Source organism: Chiloscyllium plagiosum, chromosome 10, assembly GCF_004010195.1.
Source record: "Chiloscyllium plagiosum isolate BGI_BamShark_2017 chromosome 10, ASM401019v2, whole genome shotgun sequence".
In the NCBI taxonomy this organism is placed as follows: domain Eukaryota; kingdom Metazoa; phylum Chordata; class Chondrichthyes; order Orectolobiformes; family Hemiscylliidae; genus Chiloscyllium; species Chiloscyllium plagiosum.
In genome coordinates this window covers 45,943,085-45,961,138 of record NC_057719.1, presented here as the reverse complement: position 1 = coordinate 45,961,138, position 18,054 = coordinate 45,943,085, and the positions used below count along the sequence as shown (strand labels likewise).

At 39.7% G+C, this 18,054-nt stretch overlaps 1 protein-coding gene across 3 annotated transcripts in view; it reads right to left on the bottom strand.

Annotated features, from left to right (window-relative positions):
• styx (serine/threonine/tyrosine interacting protein) overlaps positions 1 to 18,054 on the bottom strand; it is a 41,403-nt gene that overhangs the window by 13,173 nt on the left and 10,176 nt on the right. For all 3 annotated transcript variants that reach the window (XM_043697660.1, XM_043697662.1, XM_043697661.1), the window contains exons 4-8: positions 9,341 to 9,438; positions 8,249 to 8,309; positions 1,223 to 1,259; positions 1,097 to 1,136; positions 946 to 996 (exon numbers count right to left, since the gene is read on the bottom strand). In XM_043697660.1, coding sequence (XP_043553595.1) covers positions 946 to 996; positions 1,097 to 1,136; positions 1,223 to 1,259; positions 8,249 to 8,309; positions 9,341 to 9,438 — 287 coding nt within the window. The remainder of the gene's footprint in view (positions 1 to 945; positions 997 to 1,096; positions 1,137 to 1,222; positions 1,260 to 8,248; positions 8,310 to 9,340; positions 9,439 to 18,054) is intronic.

Genomic DNA, 18,054 nt, shown 5'->3' with positions numbered 1-18,054 from the left:
GATAAGTCAATGCTGCAGCTGTTTAAAACATTAGATGGGCCACATTTAGAGTATTTCTGGTCACCACACTATAGGAAGGCTGTGGATGCTTTGGAGTGGGCACAAAAGAGGTTGACCAGGATGTTGCCTGGATTGGATTGTATAAGTAATAAAGGGAAGTTGGACAAACTGGGATTGTTTTCAGTAGAGTGTTGGAGGCTGAGGGGTGAACCTGAAAGAAATGTACAAAATGAGAAGCATGATAGGGTGGATGGTCTGAATTATTTTTCCCATGGTGGTAATGTCAAACACTAGGTAACACACGTTTAAGGTGAAAAGGGGAAGGTTAAAGGAGTTGAGAGAGGCAAGTCTTATTTTTACAGAGGGCGTATGCACTGGAACACACTGCCAGGAGAGGCGGTAGAAGCAGATACAAGCACAATGTTTAAAAGGCATTTAAACAAACATGAATAGGTAGGGAATAGAGGGATATGATTAGTTTAGAATAGGATCATGCTCAGCCTAGACAGAGGGTCAAAGGGACTGTTCCTGAAATGTTCTGTTCTATGTTTTATGATCACATACCCTCTTTGTTCCTCCATTTTATTCCAAATTAAAGAAACTGTAATGAAATCCAAAGTTATAAACTGTACATTTGTAACAATGTATTGACCATTGTTCATAAAACTTGTTAACATCATTGCTAAATAGTTTGAAGCAAATTCCTGAAATACCCTTCTTAATACCACCATAGGTGCACTGGAATGGTTCAAGGAGGTAGCTCAACACCACACTCAAAAGGCCAGTTGAGGATGGGCAAATATTATTGTCCTTGCCAGTAATTTGGCTTTCAATGTCATTTACATTATTAGGAGAAGGTAACTTCAGCTTTGAGTTGAGCTAAAATAGTAACAGATATAGTATGGTCATCACACCTTAAACTTAATATTTCTTTTCACTGCTTACCTATACTTAACACCAAATGTTTCCATAATATATGCTATCACCAAGGCTGCACTGGAGGAAAGGAGAAAAAAAGTAAAGTCACTAATTTTCCTCTGGGGTGGGGGGGGTCATGATAATTAGATTATAACTCCAAAGTGAATCATGTTCTTACCTTCGAGAAATACCTGCATTTCCATGTAAAAGAACCTTCCCTGAGAAAGCAAAGTGGCCAGGATACATCACCATAGCTTTGTTTGTGCAAAACATTATGAAAACTAATCAAAAATCAGATCTTTACCTCCATTTTCCAAGCATCCATCAATGAATTCTTTTGTCTGAAGAAATAACAAAAATAAAAATATATATTTCTCACATAATCTTCGTATTACAATTACTTTTCAAAGGGAACTAGCATTTAATGGAAATCTTTGGCGATTTGAACATGCTTATACTAGGTTCTAGACAGGTCTGATTAGCATAAAATAAAGCTAAAATAAATGTAACAAACAATGTGACAGTCAAGGGCTTATGCCTGAAACATAGACTCTCCTGCTCCTCAGATGCTGCCTGACCTACTGTGCTATTTCAAGGCCACACTTTTTGAATGTGAGTGAACCAAGCAAACCAGAAGATTTCTTTCTTACACCCATTCCTTACTTACATACAAATTAGAAAAGAAAGTTTGCAATAAAAAGTGTTGTAAATACACCAAAGCTCTTCCACTGGAATGCAATATTATATTCAAACGTCTCAAATAGTAAATACAAAGGGATTGGCTCTAAACCTTAGTGAATTTCAGATTGGTAGAGAGCAGGAAAAGTGCAAATCGGTCTTAAAAGCCGAACCAACAGTTTGGCTGGTGGATGGGAATGAAAGGCAGGCCATTCAGCACACAGCCAGGCATGCTGACAACCAGCTAAATAGTAGAATGAGAGTCTTGTTACTTTTGAGGCCCATCTAACCTCCCAATAAACTGTGCTTACATTGTGGTGAAGCTGCAGCAGCTTCCCCGCTAAGAAAAGGATTAAAACGTAATTGGGAATACTACATAACTGGGCCCCATTATTCCAGTAGCTACCTCAAGTCACCCATCTGCTGAACTGGGTGGTACAGCTGAATCTTCACTTTTGGAAGACCTTGTTATTTCAAAATTTAAGATGATTCATTCTCTCAATTTTGTAATTTCAGTTTTAATGGGCTGATTCACAAAAACTATTTACAACAGCACATTTTTGGTATCTTTTAACATATCTGACTTCTGGTCTAACCCGATTCACCCCTTGCAGAACTACAAAGCACATGCAACTGAATATATTTCACAATTAAATAGGAAAGCATTTCAGCTAAGATCTTTTTTGGAGTTATGCTCCAAAAATACTTAACATTGTTGCTCGGATATTCATTATGCAAGTGAATTGTACAAACATACAAGAGATGTCTGGTGATATTAAACACACTATAACATCTTATTAAATCACATGCATACAGGACTTTGATATACTGTTTTGCTTCAGAGCATTTCTATGAAATAATCAGGAATTAGAAATACCATTGGATAAAACTGTAGATATCAACCCACATTCTGCCTTTCCACTATAGAGTCATAGAGATGTACAGCATGGAAACGGACCCTTCGGTCCAACCTGTCCACGCCGACCAGATATCCCAACCCAATCTCGTCCCACCTGCCAGCACCCGGCCCAAATCCCTCCAAACCCTTCCTATTCATATACCCATCCAAATGACTCTTAAATGTTGCAATTGTACCAGGCTCCACCACTTCCTCTGGCAGCTCATTCCATACACGTATTTGTGTGTATGTACAAACAAATAACAATATCTGTTGAGAGATATCAGGAACACCCAAGATGAAATCTTCATGTATTTTATTTAAAAGAAATCTGTATAGCAAAGGCTGCTTTAGACAATTAATGAATGAACCTGGAAATACATTTATACTGCCAAAACAAAAGGCATCAGTTCAATTCTAATTGCACAGATATTGGATGGAATACACTCAATCTTTTGATGTTTAATGAAAAGATCTTTTGTACACAAAATAAGAACAAGTCAAACCTTTCAACATACACTTCAGATAATTATTTTTAAAAAAACTATCAATATCATAGGCACAAAGTTAAGGAGTAAGAATAAGGTCTGTAAATGTGACAAGAAGTTAATATTCATGCATTTTAGCAAGTTTTGAGAAGATTTGCAGCTCAGTTTGAGGTTCTGGATGTAAGTTTGCTCGGTAAGCTGGAAGGTTCATTTTCAGATGTTTTGTCACAATACTAGGTAACATCATCAGTAATTCTCTGGTGATGCGCTGGTGTTATTTCCCACTTTCCATTTGTGTTTAAGTTTCCTTGGGTTGGTGATGCCACAAAAAGACATGACCTACTATCACTAGTATCCTTACATACAGATGAGGAAGGACACCACTTTAACTGGGACAACACATCCATCCTTGGACAAGCCAAATCGAGACCGCATAAGAATTCTTGGAAGTACGGCATGCCAACCGGGATCAAAAAAACACATTGACTTGGACCCCATTTACCACCCTCTTAGAAAAAGCACAGGAAATAATACCAACACCAGAAATGACATCACCAACCCAAGGAAACCTAAACACAAATAGAAAGCGGGACGTAAGACCAGCTCTTCACCAGAGGCTCATTGACAATGGTACATAGTATGGTGATGAAATGTCTGAAAATGAAGCTTTCAGCTCAGCAAGCAAACTTACATCCATTCACGCATTTGTCTGAATTTTCTCAATTAGTGATGATGCTAAACCATTTCATTTGAAATGATTAATATGACTGGCAAACAACATTTCAGATGAATGTACTGGGTATTATTATATTAATATTCTTCTGTATAACATGGCCACACATACTAATGAACAGGGTGTAAAAAGTACATCAAAATGTGAAAGACTTAAAATACCCATAAGCATCGCTTTATTAATCAACTTAGGTATTCAACTTCATTGCAAAATATATCCCTTACAAATTGATGATACTGTAAAATTTTGAGTACACTGTAACTTTAATTGCAAGACCTATATCAAACACAATTATAGGTTGAGTTTTGAGTTCTAATTTACCAGTTCTAATTAGTTACAAGACCTATTCCAAGTAGAAATATGTTCAAGTTTTAATTCTATCATAGTAAGTATATCCAATATACCAACCACTACAGCAGACAGCTGAAACTGACAGCCGGAAGCGGCAGGGACAGACCACTATAAACAACGGAGGAAACATCAAAGAAGCGCGTCGCAGGAGGCTCCCAAGCACTGATGATGTCGCCTAGCCAGGGGACGAAATGTTTGCAACAAAAACTTCCAGCTCGGCGAACAGAACCACAACAACGAGCACTCGAGCTACAAATCTTCGCAAAAACTTTGATCATAGTAAGTATTACAAGAAGCTACAGAGATAGTGGAGGCACTGGTAGTAATCTTTCAAAAATCCTTACATTCTGAAAAAGTCCAGAAATTGGAGAGTTGCCAATGTAACGCTTTTATTTATAAAGGGAAGGAGATCAAAAAAAGTATTGAAAGGAATACATTAGCATGGATAGAGGTGTGACTGCCTGGCAGAAGACAATTGGAATAAGGGGGGCATTTTCAGGATGATAACCTGTAACTAGCAGTGTGCCACAGGGACCAGTGCTGGAGCCACAATTGTTACAATACTGGATGAGGAAAGTGAAATGAATTATGGCCAAGTTTACAAGATTACACAAAATAGGTGGAAAGGCAAGTGGTGAAGATAAGAGTCTGTGGAGGAATATAGACAGGTTAAACGATTGGGCAGAAACATGGTAGATGGAACAGAGGGAAAATGTGAGATTATGCACTTTGGCAAGAAGGGGAGAGGAGTGAAATATGATTTCAATAGATAAAGACTGCAGAAAACTATAGCACAGAGGGATTTGCATCCCTGTGCAAAAAGCTAGTATCCAAGTTCAGTGGGCAATAGGAATGGCAAAGGAAAGTCTGGGCTTTATTTCAAAGGGAATGGAATATAAGAATAGGGAGATTTTGCTAAAACTATAAAAGGCAATAGTAAGACCAAAGCTAGAATACCGTGAACAGTTTTATTTACCCTAATCTAAGGAAAGATATATTGGCATTGGAGGTGGTCTAGAGAAGGTTCACTAGATTGAACCTGGATATGGTTGGGCCTGTACTCGAAATTTAGAAGAATGAGAGGCAGTCTTATTGAAACATAGAAGAGACAGTGTTGATGCAAAAAGGTTGCTTCCCCATGTGGGAGAGTTGAGGATCAGAGGGCCATAAGAGTAGCACATCTGAAATACAGATGAGGAGGAATTTCTTCGAGGGTGGTGAATCTGTGGAATTCTTTACAAAAGAGGTCTCTCAAGGCTGTGAAGTTAAGAATATTCAAGGCTGAGATAGACAGATTATCAATCAGTATGGGAATCAAGGGTTCTACAAAAAAGGCAGGAAAATGGAACTGAGTATGATCAGATCAACCATGATTACATTGAATGGCAGAGTAGACTCAATTGGATGAATGAGCATCCACCTATTGCACTCTTAGCGTGGAGTTCACCAGTTTCCTCACTTCCCCTCCCCCCTCCACCTTACCCCAGTTCCAACCTTCCAGCTCAGCACCATCCTCGTGAACTGTCCTACCTGCCAATCTTCCTTCCCACCTATCCGGGTGCCAGAAACGTTGATATTCCTGCTTCTCGGATGCTGCCTGACCTGCTGTGCTTTTCCAGCACCACTCTAATCTTGACTCTGATCTCCAGCACCTGCAGTCCTCACTTTCGCTGCTCTATTGGCTGAATGGCCTACTTTTGTTCCTAGACTTTATGGTCTTATGGAGCATTGGGTAGATCTCAGCAGTAGTAGTTAGTCATTCATGTCTTCTATTCTTCTTGTTACCAAGTGTATAACGTAATCTGTATACAATTACTTAAATTCAAGAAACCTTAACTTGCTAGAGGTAAGTGTCTCTTCCGCCAAGACTTATTTATTGTTCAGTCTTCAACCCAAGTTACTTGACATGGATGGACTTCCCTAGCTACTATTTTGTTGAGCTGTGTTAGGTCAATACACATATTCTGTTGTAGCTGATGAATCTTGATACAATAATCATGTCCAAACACAATTCAGATCATTTGGCTACCAGGAAACAAAGCCAATATTGATTATTTCCTGAAACTAATTCTGAACATGAACCATAACGATGCAAAATATTCCTGGCATGCATCTCAGAAATGTTCCAGGAGAGGCAGCAACCTTTCAGCCCATCAAATCTGCACCCGCTCTCGAAATGGGCACCATGACTTGGTGCCACTCTCCTGCCTTTTCCACACAGAAACAACATGCCAGGCTATTTAAAAATCACAGTGCCCTCTGGAATGCCTCAAATGAAACTGCCGCCACCATACCTCCATCCCATGTATTCCAGACTTGAACCACTTGTGGTTTAGAAAAGTTTTATTTGTACATTACATTCACTTCTTTTGTGTGAGACATTAAATCCGCATCCTCTCATTCTTGATCCTTTTATGAGCAGCAGTTTCACCCCAGCTTTTGGATTAGTGGTGCTGGAAGAGCACAGCAGTTCGGGCAGCATCCGAGGAGCAGCAAAATCGACGTTTCGGGCAAAAGCCCTTCATCAGGAATAAAAGCCTTTTATTCCTGAAGAAGGGCTTTTGCCCGAAACGTCGATTTTGCTGCTCCACGGATGCAGCCTGAACTGCTGTGCTCTTCCAGCACCACTAATCCAAAATCTGGTTTCCAGCATCTGCAGTCATTGTTTTTACCTAGTTTCACCCCAGCACCTACTCATCATTCTGAAAACTTCTATCAGATCTCCTCTTAGCTTTCTTCTCTCCAAGGAGAGCAGTCCAAAGCTCTCCAATATATTCTCGTAAGTGAAGTATCTTATCCCTAGAACCATGCCTGTAAAACTCTTCTGCACTCACTCCAATGCTTTTACATTCTTCAGACTGTGGCACCCTGAATTTTTCAAAATACTCCAACCAAGGTCTGACAAGTGTCTTATAAGTTCAGTATCACCTCCTTGCTCTTCTACTCCAAGGTACAATTAAGCAAGCTCAGAATACAACGTTTTGTCAATTGCTGTCTCCATCTTCAATGTCTATGCACTTACACATCCTTGTCCCTCTGTTCTTGCACCTCCTTTAGTGTTACTCCTTATTTTGTATCTTAACTTTTTTACATTGAACTTCACCTGCCACCTATACACTCACTCTGCAAATCTGTCTCTATCGTTTGAAGTTCTTACTAGCTTCCTCACAGTTTACAACGCTTCTAAACTTTGTATCATTCACAAACATCAAATTTTCCAAGTGTACATCAAGATCTAAATTATTAATGTATGCGAAGACAAGCAAGGATCCCAAAACTGAGCCTTGGGCAGCTGGACCACATATCCTATTCTAGTCAAATAAATATCCACTGTTACTTATCATTTATTCACTTTTGCATCAATGTTGCCATAATCATGTCAAATGCCTCCTGGAAGTTCATGTGCATTACATCAATGGCATGACCTTCATTGACCCTTTCTGTTAACATATCTGTGCAGAGCCTATTGCAATGTTCCATCAAAGCACAGCATATGCTCTGGGAAATACCACCTTATTTTCCACTTTGACATTTTACAACTTCTAGGACTCAATACTGAATTATACAACTTCAGAGACTGAACTCATGACATCTACCTTCCATTTTTCTTATATTCTCTCTACACTCAACAGACTTGTCTTGTTTACTTTGCTCTCAGCTATGAGGACCCACTCTGACCTTTGCACACCTTAATTTACATCTGTGCTATACCTCTATTCCTCCTTGACTCCAATGAGCAACTCTTTCGTCTTTTGCACTAGTCCTCCACACCATCTGCCACCTCCCCCCACTTTGCTCCTCCTTTGCATCTGTAGCAAAATTATATTAAAACGTCACCATTTTCCAACCAATTTCTGTTCTGAACAGCAATACTCTACTTGAAACATAAACTCTACTTTTTGCTGGGATGCTGCAGCATTTTTGTGTTCATTTTAGTAACAAGCAAAGTTATCCTGACAAAAAAAATGGGAAGTACAGTCACAATGATGAAATAATAGATATTTAAAACTAGAACAAATGCAATTCTACCTTTTAAAAACTATTGATAGTTAAATTCAGGTTATAATGTACTAGACACATGTTCACAAAACTTGGGATTTTTTTTAAAAATAAAGTAATGTATTATGTAAGTAGGAAGAAACACAAGAAAGACAGACAACCAGAAATGCAGAAAGTACTTACCACAGGGAAATATCGTATAATATTCTCCACTGGATTGTCAGCAATATCCAAAACTAAATATCTGCAAGCACAAGGTAAACATCAACGGAAGAATTTTTTTTGGTGAAGTTCCTCGTTGTAAATCCCACAATCGAGAGCATAAGATAGTCCAGAGGGATGATGGTGGCGCAACCACCTTTTACGGCCTAGTGGTATTACTGCAGAGTTGTTAATCCAGAGACACAGGTAATTCTCTAGGGACAGAGGCTCAAACCCTACCACAGCAGATGATGGAATTTGAATTCAATAAAAAATAGTTTAATTAAGAATCTTAATGATGCCCAATAAGTCACTGCCAATTATTGGGAAAAAAAATCTTATCTGGCTCACTAATGTCCTTTAGGAAAGGAAACTGCCATCCTTACTTGGTCTGGCCTGGATTTGACTCTTTTCTACTTCTGCACAACGGCAAATGGGCAATACGTGCTAGCCTAGCCAGTGGCATCCTCATCCCATAAATGAATTTTCAGAAAGCGACGATGTTATTAGAGTATTATGAGGCCCAAGCTAACAGTTGGTGAAACTGAAATTCAAATAATGCATCTGTAATATAAAGCTAGCCTCAGTAATGGTGACTCAATACAAACTATCATTGTTATAAAACCCCATTTGATTCATTAATGCAATTTAGGGAAGGAAATCTGTCGACCTTAATGCAACAGACCCACATCAATATGTTTGCCTCTTAACTGCCCTTTGAAATATCCTAGCAAGCCACACAGTTCAAAGGTAATTAAGGATGTTGAACAAATGCTGGCCTTGTTAACAAAATCTAGATCCCATGGGTAAACAAGTCTAGACATTTCTTAGCTGGCTTGTTTAGAAGAACCAATATGGTAGAAGTGACCTAACCATCTTTCCTTTCCTCTTTCAGATCACTCTCCTGAGGTTAGGAAAAAGGTAGAGAGAATTGTCAAGTTTACAATCGCTGTTACAATTGTTTCTGATGCTCAATGGCACAGTCAAGAATTTTGCTTGATCCTAATAAAGATGACTATATAGTAAAAACACTTTTAAGAGGATATTTACTACTATATAATTTCAAATATTTACCTAAATTTCTCTTGGAAATTTGCCTTGATGAAATTTGCCTCGATATCCTGCCGTACACATATTATGTGAGTTATTCCATTTTCCTCAAGAATAGGAAGCTACCAAAGAAAAATATTTACTATTTAGATTCTGTGATCTGCAACATCCTATCAAACAAATTGCAAATAACATGAAGCCGGAAATAATGATTTTTATGTTAATACCAGTGAAGTTAAGGATAACATCAACTGCGTACTTTTTTCTTTCCATGTGGCAAAGATTAGTGATAAGGTAGATGATTGGGAAAGTTATAAAAACCAAAAGATGACCAAACACAGAATAGAGAGAAAAGATAAATTTTGAGACAATAATAATGGAGAACAAGGAAAAGGCAGAGAAATTGAATAAAAACTTTGCACAATAGAAAACACAAACAGCATTCCAAAGTTACTGAACTATTAAAGGAGGTAAGGCAATACAATAACTAGAGAAAAAGCGCTGGGGAAACTAAGGCCATGGGGTGCACGCAAAATTAAGGATTAAAAGAAAAGCTAGAGATAGCAGATATACAGTTAGTAATCTTTCAAGAAACTTCAGATTCTGGAAAACTCCCAGAGGATTGGAAAACTGCAAATCTAACATGTTTATTGAAAAAAGGAAGCAAAATAAAGGTAACTATATTGGCCGGTTAGTTTAACATCTGTTAGTTGAATCTATTGAAAGGAAACAACAGATCATTTAAAGTAGATAATATGATCAAGCAGAAAAGGCATGGCTTCACAAAGGGGAAATCATGCCTGACACACTTACTAGAATTCTTTGAGATAGTAACAAGCAGTATAGATAAAGGGGAAGCAGTGAATATATGTGGATTTTTATAATGTTTTTGATAAAGACTGCACATTAAAGTAAAGTAAGACTTATGGTGTTGTAGGCAGTATATTAGAATGGATAGAGGATTAGCTAACTAATAAAAGGCAGAGTTGCAATCAGGAGGGCAGTTTCAAGATAGTAACCTGTAAGTGAAGGTGGCGTTTGATATACTTTCCTTTATTGGTCAGAGTATTGAGTACAGAAGTTGGGGAGGTCATATTGCAGCTGTACAGGATATTGGTTAGGCCACTTTTGGAATATTGCTTGCAAATCTGTTGTGAAACTTAAAAGGGTGCAGAAAAGATTTACAAAAATGCTGCCAGGGTTGGAGGATTTGAACTATAGGGAGAGGTTGAATACGGTAGGGCTGCTTTCCCTGGAGCGTTGGAGGCTGAGTGGTGACCTTATAGAGGTTTATAACATCATGATAGGGGAAGTAGACAAAGTCTCTTCCCTGGGATGGGGGAATCCCGAGCTAGGAGGCATAGGTTTAAGGTGAGAGGAGAAAGATATAAAAGAGACCTAAGGGGCAACACTTTCACGCAGAGGGTGGTACGTGTATGGAATGAGGAGGTGATAGAGGCTAGTATAATTGCAACATTTAAAAGGCATCTGGATGGGTATATCAATAGGAAGGTTTTGGAGGAATATGAGCCGGGTGTTGGCTGGTGGGACAAGATTGGGTTGGGATATCTGGTCAGCATGAACAGGTTGGACTGAAGGGTCTTTTCTGTGCTGTACATCTCTATGACTCTGTAACTAGTGGACTGTCATAGCGACTTATTGTATACATTAATGACTTGGATGAGAAAAGTGAACATAATATAACTAAGTTTGCGATGACATAAAAATATGTAGGAAGTAACAAAGATCACAAAATGCATACAGAGGGACATAGACAACTTAAGTGAGCAGACAACATCATGGCAGATTGAACATAATGTGGAAAATGTGAGGTTATACACTTTGGCAGGCTGAGAAGAGCTGAATATGATTTCAAAGGATAAAAACTGCAGAAAGCTGTAGCATGAAGAGATTTGTGTCCTTGTGCATAAATACCAAAAAAAAAGCGAGCAAAGAAGCTCAATGTGTAATAGGGGAATTCAAATGGAATGTTGGCCTTTATTTCAAATGGAAGAGAGTATAAAATAGGGAGGCCTTGCTGAAACTATAGAAGGCAATTAGAATACTGTGAACAGGTTTAGTCCTGTTGCCCAAGGAAAGGTGCACTAACATTGAAGGCAGTCCAGAGAAGGATAACCAGACTGATCCCAGGTATGGAATGATTAAACAGACTATGCCTGCACGTTGTTTTTTATTTTTTTAGGGGGGAGAGAAGGTAGGCAGCTTATTGAAACAAAAAGATCAGCAGAAACATTGTTTCCCCATGCGGTATGGTTGAGAACCAGAGGGCATAATCTCAGAGTAAGGAGTTGCTCTTTTAAGATAAAGATGAGGAAGGATTTCTTCTCTCAGACGGTAGTAAATTTGTGAAATTCTGTGCAGAGGACTGTAGAGCCTGGATCGTTGCATTATTCAAGGCTGAGACAGACAGAATTTTCATCAGTAAAAGAATCAAGGATTACAAAGCAAAGACAGGAAAGTGAAATAGGGATTTATCAGATAAGTCATGATCTCATTGAATAGTGAAGCAGACTTGAATGGCCTGCACCTGATCTTCAGGTGTATGGTCCAATGAAGTTATAAATTACAATACTTTGCCAATCAGAACAATAGAGGCCAGTACATGTTTTCTTGAATTGAAATTGTATTCCTATCAAATTGTCATTTATCAATCTCTGCCACGCTTTTAAAAATAATCAACCACCAAATGCCGGTGAGTTAAAGCAATGAATAGAGGAATTTCAAAAAGGGCTCAGCAATCTCTAACTACCTTTCACTGATGAGACCTGCATTAAGTGCTCAAATTCTGAATAGGGAGATTTCTCTAAAGATTAAGATTTCAGTCAGCAGCTCAGGTATTAAGGTTTGATAAACCGGTCTCCAAATCACAATAACAACTTGCATTTGGATAATGTCTTTAATATATTATAACAGCCAAAGGAATTTCACAGAGGAACGAGAAAACCAGCTTTGAAATTAATTCACAAAGAATGAGGCCAATTTTAAGGGTATCTTAAAAGGAAAGCAGAGAGTTGAAGAAGTTTAGGTAGAAGGTTAGAGGAGCTGCAAGACACCAGAGGAATATGAAAACAGAAATAAGAATTTTAAAAATTAAAACATTGTTGGTCCAGGACCCAAAGTAAGTCAATAAGCATAGAAGTGATTGGTGAACAGAACAGTACGCAAGTTAAGATATGGGCAACACTGTGTGGATGACCTTGTCACACTCCCATTTTTAAAAAAAATCATGTTAATCATGGGGCGGCACAGTGGCACAGTGGTTAGCACTGCTGCCTCACAGCGCCAAAGACCTGGGTTCAGTTCCCGCCTCAGGCGACTGACTGTGTGGAGTTTGCACGTTCTCCCAGTGTCTGCGTGGGTTTCCTCCGGGTGCTCCGGTTTCTTCCCACAGTCACAAAGATGTGCAGGTCAGGTGAATTGGCCATGCTAAATTGCCCATAGTGTTAGGTAAGGGGTAAATGTAGGGGTATGGGTGGGTTACGCTTCGGCGGGTCGGTGTGGACTTGTTGGGCCGAAGGGCCTGTTTCCACACTGTAAGTAATCTAATCTAATCTAATCTAATCTAATCTAATAATACTGATGCTGGCACAGTTGTACTCGTGCATTTCCTGTGTTGCAGCTTACAAATGAATGCGTCATTATTTACTAATGTGTTGATCCTGTGCCTTGGTGAGTGGACTAAGTGGTGTGCTTTTTATTGAATAGGAGTCAAGACCAGGTTTAGACAAACAGCAAACTACAGATTCATACAATGCAAGATTCCTTCACAGTTAAAAGGATCAGAGGACTTACATATGAATAGCAATGCAGTCCCCATGTGCTCAAAGAAGCCATCACCATCTGGGCTGCAGTACTGTATCATGACAATCTAGACCTGTCACCATTACATGAATCAATATTTGTACAACTTGTGAACTCAGCAACCTGTTCAGCTGCATTCAACTTCTACAACATAGATGGTGTTACCATGGGATCTCTACTATACACAATGCTCTCAAATATCTTTTGAGTTCCACGAGAAATGGGTCTTTAATAGAATAACCATGAGCCTGCTACCCCTTGAATATTTCCAATATGTTGATGATAATGTTTGCCATCCTTAAATCCACAGCTGCTTAAAAGAATTTCTGACATGTTTTAATGGGCCTCAGCCTGTGCTCAAATTCACATTTGAAGTGAAACAGTCAAATCAGTTCCCTTTCTTCAATATATTCACTGAGAAATCAATCAGGTTGATTGTTACAACAAAACTAGCATCATTGGTCAGTACACAAGTTCAGATTCCGAGTTTCATATGCTATAAAATTGGTCTTTTGGATAGCCTCATAAATAGGGCCCAAGCCAATTTTTCCATTGTACAAACTTGATTCTGAAATGGGGCACATCAAAATCATACTGTGGTATAATAGCTATCCTGGTTACATCACTTCTCATTTTATATTGCACAAACTTGTGGAAGGCCTTAATGTGGTCACTTTTGGTTCTGAGAAGTCTACATCAGATTATCCTAGAAGAGTAAGGTATTTCAAATGTATGATCAACAAATGACACTAGCTGTTTTACACCAGTACTCTGCAGCAGCATTACAAGTGGTGGTTGCCACTATCTGGATGCTGCAGTCCAGTCAAATAGATATTCTGCCTCTCATAAACATTGTCACGTGGAATATAAATTTCAGTGCCAACGTGATGGCACGTAGGCCATACACCCCAAAGATTGGCAGATCACATCAAATAGGAAGCCTTTTAGCTGTTCATAATGAGTGGCTACCGATGCATCCAACCAGCTCATACTAGCAATATTCAAAACATTAGGTGCGATTCGGCAATTGAATAACGTCTAATGGATAATCATGAATGTGCAAGGACATATGCTGACAATCAATTGAAGATAATCATTCAAGCTTGCAGCAAGCCATATTTGTGTGATCTGGAAGCTATAGGATCCTGCTCTTAGCAGACAGAAAGAACATATACAAGCCCTGTGCCTGTTCCAATTGAACAAAATAGTTGACAGCCATCTGCTGGTTACCTTCTCAAGACAATGCCCTGCCTAATCAGAGTCTACCTGCTTAGTTTAAAATCAAGTCAATGTTAACAGATGCATGCTACTTGGCAATGCCATTCCCCTTTCATGCAGTATAAACATTGATTTTCTCCTGAATTGGTATTCTTGCAAAATGTCTTAATGAGTGCAAGAGTGCAAAAGTATTTGACAAAATGTGCTTTTGCTCAATGACAATTTAGAAAATAGCTGATCCATATTTCTACCTGGACACAAGGCCCATGATATGTACTGCCATCGGGATGGATCTTTGGGAAAGGAAATATTAGTAGAAAGTGATTGAAGAATCGGGTTGCAAGTTTTCTTAGATAGCCCTGAAACTGTCAGAATCAAGTCAGTACCTTAAACATCTGACAGACAGAAAGGATGAGACAAAGCTAGCTAGTACTGAACCTGAAATAGAGAAAATACTCTATTGTTCATCATGCAAACTGGAGTCCACATTCCGAATGGAGAGACTGAGCTCCAGACAATTTAAAAGGAGGCTGGAAAACTCACCTAACTTGAGCTAGAGTGCAGGAATCCCCATTTTTAAGTCCCACAGTGAAAGTCAGCTCTAGGATGAGAAGTTATCTGGCTTGGAAAGGAAAAGGAAGCAAGCTATCAGGAGCGGAGAACAACTTTGGATGGCTCCAGGCGAATGAAATGTCCACTATAGGACACCAGCAGATAATCAGAGGGAGAAATTAAGACTTACTAAAAATTAAAAGAATTTATTTTCAGTTGATTAGAATATAAGCAGCCCACAAAAATAGCATTGCTCTTAGGTTCTTAGAATAAATTTTAAAGCTAACATAATAACCTCATTGAAAAAGAGATAAAGCATTAAAATGCAAGCTAAATGCTTAAAATTTATAATAGGAGATTTGTTTGAAGCTGCTATGAAAGTTATAGTAGGGCACTTAAATAAGTTGAGTCAGTGTGAACATAGTTTGTGAAAGAAATATGAAGTTTGGTCAGTCTATTGGAGTTCTTTAAGGAGGTAACCAAGCTGTGGATAAAGGTGAACCAGTGGCTGTATTGTACTTAAGATTCCAAAAGGCTTTTGATAAAGTAGCACATCAAAGCTTACTAGGGAAAATAAAAACTCATGTTGTGGGAGACAGCATATTTGCACAAATGAATGATTAGCTAACGAACAGGAAGTCTTTTTGAGGTCAGCAAGATTTACAAAAGGTCCCGATTTAAAAGGATCTGACAAATGAATGTTCACACATACGAATGTGACCTTATACAGGGATATAAATTTGAGTACCCGACATGCGAACATTTCCTGTACTTAGAAACTACTTCTTTATATGGTTTTCTGACTTGCAAACAAATCAAACTGCAAATGGACTCCAGACCAGAACCCATACGCAACTTGGGGGACTGTCTGTAAGCAGTGGTGTGTCACAACAAGTAGTACTGTGATCTCAATTACAGTCAGAGATGTACAGCATGGAAACAGACACTTTGGTCCAACTTGCCCATGTCGACTAGATATCCCAACCCAAACGAGTCCCAACCTGCCAGCACCCAGACCGTATCCCTCCAAACCCCTCTTATTCATATACCCATCCAAATGCCTTTTGAACGTTGCAATTGTACTAGCCTCCACCATTGCCTCTGGCAGCTCATTCCATACACGTGCCACCCTCTGCGTGAAAAAGTGGCCCCTTAGGTCTCTTTTATATCTTTCTCCTCTCACCCTAAACCTATGCCCTCTAGTTCTGGACTCCCCCACCCCAGGGAAAAGACTTTGTCTATTTAGCCTATCCATACCCCTCATGATTGTGTAAACCTCTATAAGGTCACCTCTCAGCCTCTGTCGCTCCAGGGAAACAACAACCCTAACCTATTCAACCTCTCCCTATAGCTCAAATCCTCCAACTCTGGCAACATCCTTGTAAATCTTTTCTGAACCCTTTCACGTTTCACAACATCTTTCCAACAGTGGTCTAACCAATGTCCCGTACAGCTGCAACATGACCTCCCAACTCCTGTACTCAATACTCTGACCAATAAAGGAAAGCATACTAATCGCCTTCTTCACAATCCTATCTACCTGCGACTCCACTTTCAAGGAGCGATGAACCTGCACTCCAAGGCCTCTTTGTTCAGCAACACTCCCTAGGACCTTACCATTTAGTGTATAAGTCCTGCTAAGATTTGCTTTCCCAAAATGCAGCACCTCGCATTTATCTGAATTAAACTCCATCTGACACTTCTCAGCCCAATGGCCCATCTGGTCAAGATCACACTGTAATCTGAGATAACCTTCGCTGTCCACTACACCTCCTATTTTGGTGTCATTTGCGAACTTACTAACTATAACTCTTACGCTCACATCCAAATCATTTATATTATGGATGAAAAGTAGTGGACCCAGCACCGATCCTCGTGCCACTCTACTGGTCACAGGCCTCCAGTCTGAAAAACAACCCTCCACCACCATCCTCTGTCTTCTACCTTTGAGCCAGTTCTGTATCCAAATGGCTAGTTCTAGTTCTCCCTGTACTCCATGAGATCTAATCTTGTTAACTAGTGTTCCATGGGGAACCTTGTCGAATGCCTTACTGAAGTCCATATGGATTATGTCCACCGCTCTGCCCTCATCAATACTCTATTACTTCTTCAAAAAACTCAATCAAGTTTACGAGACATGATTTCCCATGCACAAAGCCATGTTGACCACCTCTAATCAATCCTTGCCTTTCCAAATACATGTACATCCTGTCCCTAGGGATTCCCTCCAACAATGTGCCCACCACCGACATCAGGCTCACTGGTCTATTTGTCCCTGGCTTGTCCTTACCACCCTTCTTAAACAGTGGCACCATGTTAGCCAACCTCCAGTCTTCCGGCACTTCACCTGTGACTATAGATGATACAAATATCTCAGCAAGAGGTCCAGCAATCACTTCCCTAGCTTCCCACAAAGTTCTCGGGTACACCTGATCAGGTCCTGGGGATAAGACCATAAGACATAGGAGCGGAAGTAAGGCCATTCGGCCCATCGAGTCCACTCCGCCATTCAATCACGGCTGATGGGCATTTCAACTCTACTTACCCGCATTTTCCCCGTAGCCCTTAATTCCTTGTGACATCAAGAATTTATCAATTTCTGCCTTGAAGACATTTAGCGTCCCAGCCTCCACTGCACTCTGTGGCAATGAATTCCACAGACCCACCACTCTCTGGCTGAAGAAATGTCTCCGCATTTCTATTCTGAATTTACCCCCTCTAATTCTAAAGCTGTGTCCACGGGTCCTAGTCTCCTCGCCTAACAGAAAAATTTCCTAGCGTCCACCCTCTCCAAGCCATCTCTCAAGGAATTAAGGGATATGGGGAGAGTGCGGGTAAGTGGCGTTGAAATGCCCATCAGCCATGATTGAATGGCAGAGTGGACTCGATGGGCTGAATGGCCTTACTTCCGCTCCTATGCCTTATGATCTTATAGCTCCATAGTTCCCTTTATTTAATAGAAATATTATCACTTTCATTTGTACCCTCTCCCTCTCAAATTGCAGATTGAAGCTTATTGTATTATGGTCACTACTTCCCAATGGCTCCTTCACTTCGAGGCCCCTGATCAATTCTGGTTCGTTGCACAATACCAGATCCAGAATTGCCTTCTCCCTGGTAGGCTCCAGCACCAGCTGTTCTAAGAA